The sequence below is a fragment of the Oncorhynchus tshawytscha genome, unplaced genomic scaffold (assembly GCF_018296145.1).
Source record: "Oncorhynchus tshawytscha isolate Ot180627B unplaced genomic scaffold, Otsh_v2.0 Un_scaffold_1072_pilon_pilon, whole genome shotgun sequence".
In the NCBI taxonomy this organism is placed as follows: Eukaryota; Metazoa; Chordata; class Actinopteri; order Salmoniformes; family Salmonidae; genus Oncorhynchus; species Oncorhynchus tshawytscha.
This window is the reverse complement of record NW_024609709.1, coordinates 168,215-170,000: the sequence shown is the minus strand read 5'-3', so window position 1 is coordinate 170,000 and position 1,786 is coordinate 168,215. Positions and strand designations below refer to the sequence as shown.

The 1,786-nt window shown below is 47.2% G+C and overlaps 1 protein-coding gene across 1 annotated transcript in view; it reads left to right on the top strand.

Annotated features, from left to right (window-relative positions):
• Positions 1 to 1,256, top strand: part of LOC112241973 (oxysterol-binding protein-related protein 3-like) — a 128,106-nt gene extending 126,850 nt beyond the window's left edge. The window contains 1 exon segment of the mRNA XM_042317155.1: positions 198 to 1,256. Within this exon segment, the coding sequence (XP_042173089.1) occupies positions 198 to 294 (97 nt within the window). The 3' untranslated portion in view covers positions 295 to 1,256.
• Positions 1,257 to 1,786: the final 530 nt, after the last annotated feature.

Below are 1,786 nucleotides of genomic sequence, written 5' to 3'. Positions count from 1 at the left end.
TGATGAGGCTGATGATGATGACGAGGCAGATGATGATGACGAGGCTGATGATGATGACGAGGCTGATGATGATGACGAGGCTGATGATGATGATGACGAGGCTGTGTTTTGCATCATGATCTTTTTGTGTTGATTCTTTTTAGAAGGTATTTCCTTATTCAGTTCAGGTAAAGAATATGTCTTTCTGTTGTCCACAGGAAATCAAAGGACGACACCTGGGTTAGCAACAACACTTACTGGGACCTGAGAAGGGATCCAGGCTTTTCCCACCTGGACTGTCCTGTGTTGTGGTGACCTGAGGAGGGAACCAGGCTATCACCTCCTGGACTGTCCTGTGTTGTGGTGACCTGAGAAGGGATCCAGGCTATCACCTCCTGGACCCTCCTGTGTTGTGGTGACCTGAGAAGGGATCCAGGCTATCACCTCCTGGACCCTCCTGTGTTGTGGTGACCTGAGGAGGGAACCAGGCTATCATCTCCTGGACTGTCCTGTGTTGTGGTGACCTGAGAAGGGATCCAGGCTATCACCACCTGGACTGTCCTGTGTTGTGGTGACCTGAGAAGGGATCCAGGCTATCACCACCTGGACTGTCCTGTGTTGTGGTGACCTGAGGAGGGAACCAGGCTATCACCACCTTGACTGTCCTGTGTTGTGGTGCCCTGAGGAGGGAACCAGGCTATAACCACCTTGACTGTCCTGTGTTGTGGTGCCCTTAGTGTGACTTTTGTGGCCACTGGTCACACACCTGGGTCATGTTTATTAGGCCCAGGACTGAAACAGGGAGGGACTACCTGAACGTGTCCAGTAAGAAACACTTGTGCGTTCAAAAGGCAGAAAACAGACTGCAACTTCCAGTCCAATAAGAAACTTTATTTACGTTTTGCTACGGTGTGCACTTATGAACACGACCCTGTTTGGTCTTCCTGTCTGTACTGTGACCCAGGCTGGTTCTGGGGGCTGGAGTCCTGCTGCTCTATCCGTCTCATTGGTTACGGCTCAAATGGCACCCTATTCCCTACATAGTGTACTGCTTTTGACCAGAGCCCTGCGGGCCCAAGTAGTGCATCATACGCTAAAGGGAATAGGGTGCCATTTGGGACGTACGGTCTTGCACATGTCCATCTACTGTCCATCATTCACATGTCCATCTACTATCCATCATTCACATGTCCATCTACTATCCATCATTCACATGTCCATCTACTATCCATCATTCACATGTCCATCTACTATCCATCATTCACATGTCCATCTACTATCCATCATTCACATGTCCATCTACTATCCATCATTCACATGTCCATCTACTATCCATCTTCACATGTCCATCTACATCATTCACATGTCCATCTACTGTCCATCATTCACATGTCCATCTACTATCCAGCTACTGTCCATCATTCACATGTCCATCTACTATCCATCATTCACATGTCCATCTACTGTCCATCATTCACATGTCCATCTACTATCCAGCATTCACATGTCCATCATTCCATCATTCACATGTCCATCTACTATCCATCATTCACATGTCCATCTACTGTCCATCATTCACATGTCCATCTACTATCCATCATTCACATGTCCATCTACTGTCCATCATTCACATGTCCATCTACTGTCCATCATTCACATGTCCATCTACTGTCCATCATTCACATGTCCATCTACTATCCATCATTCACATGTCCATCTACTGTCCATCATTCACATGTCCATCTACTATCCAGCTACTGTCCATCATTCACATGTCCATCTACTATCCAGCTACTGTCCATCATTC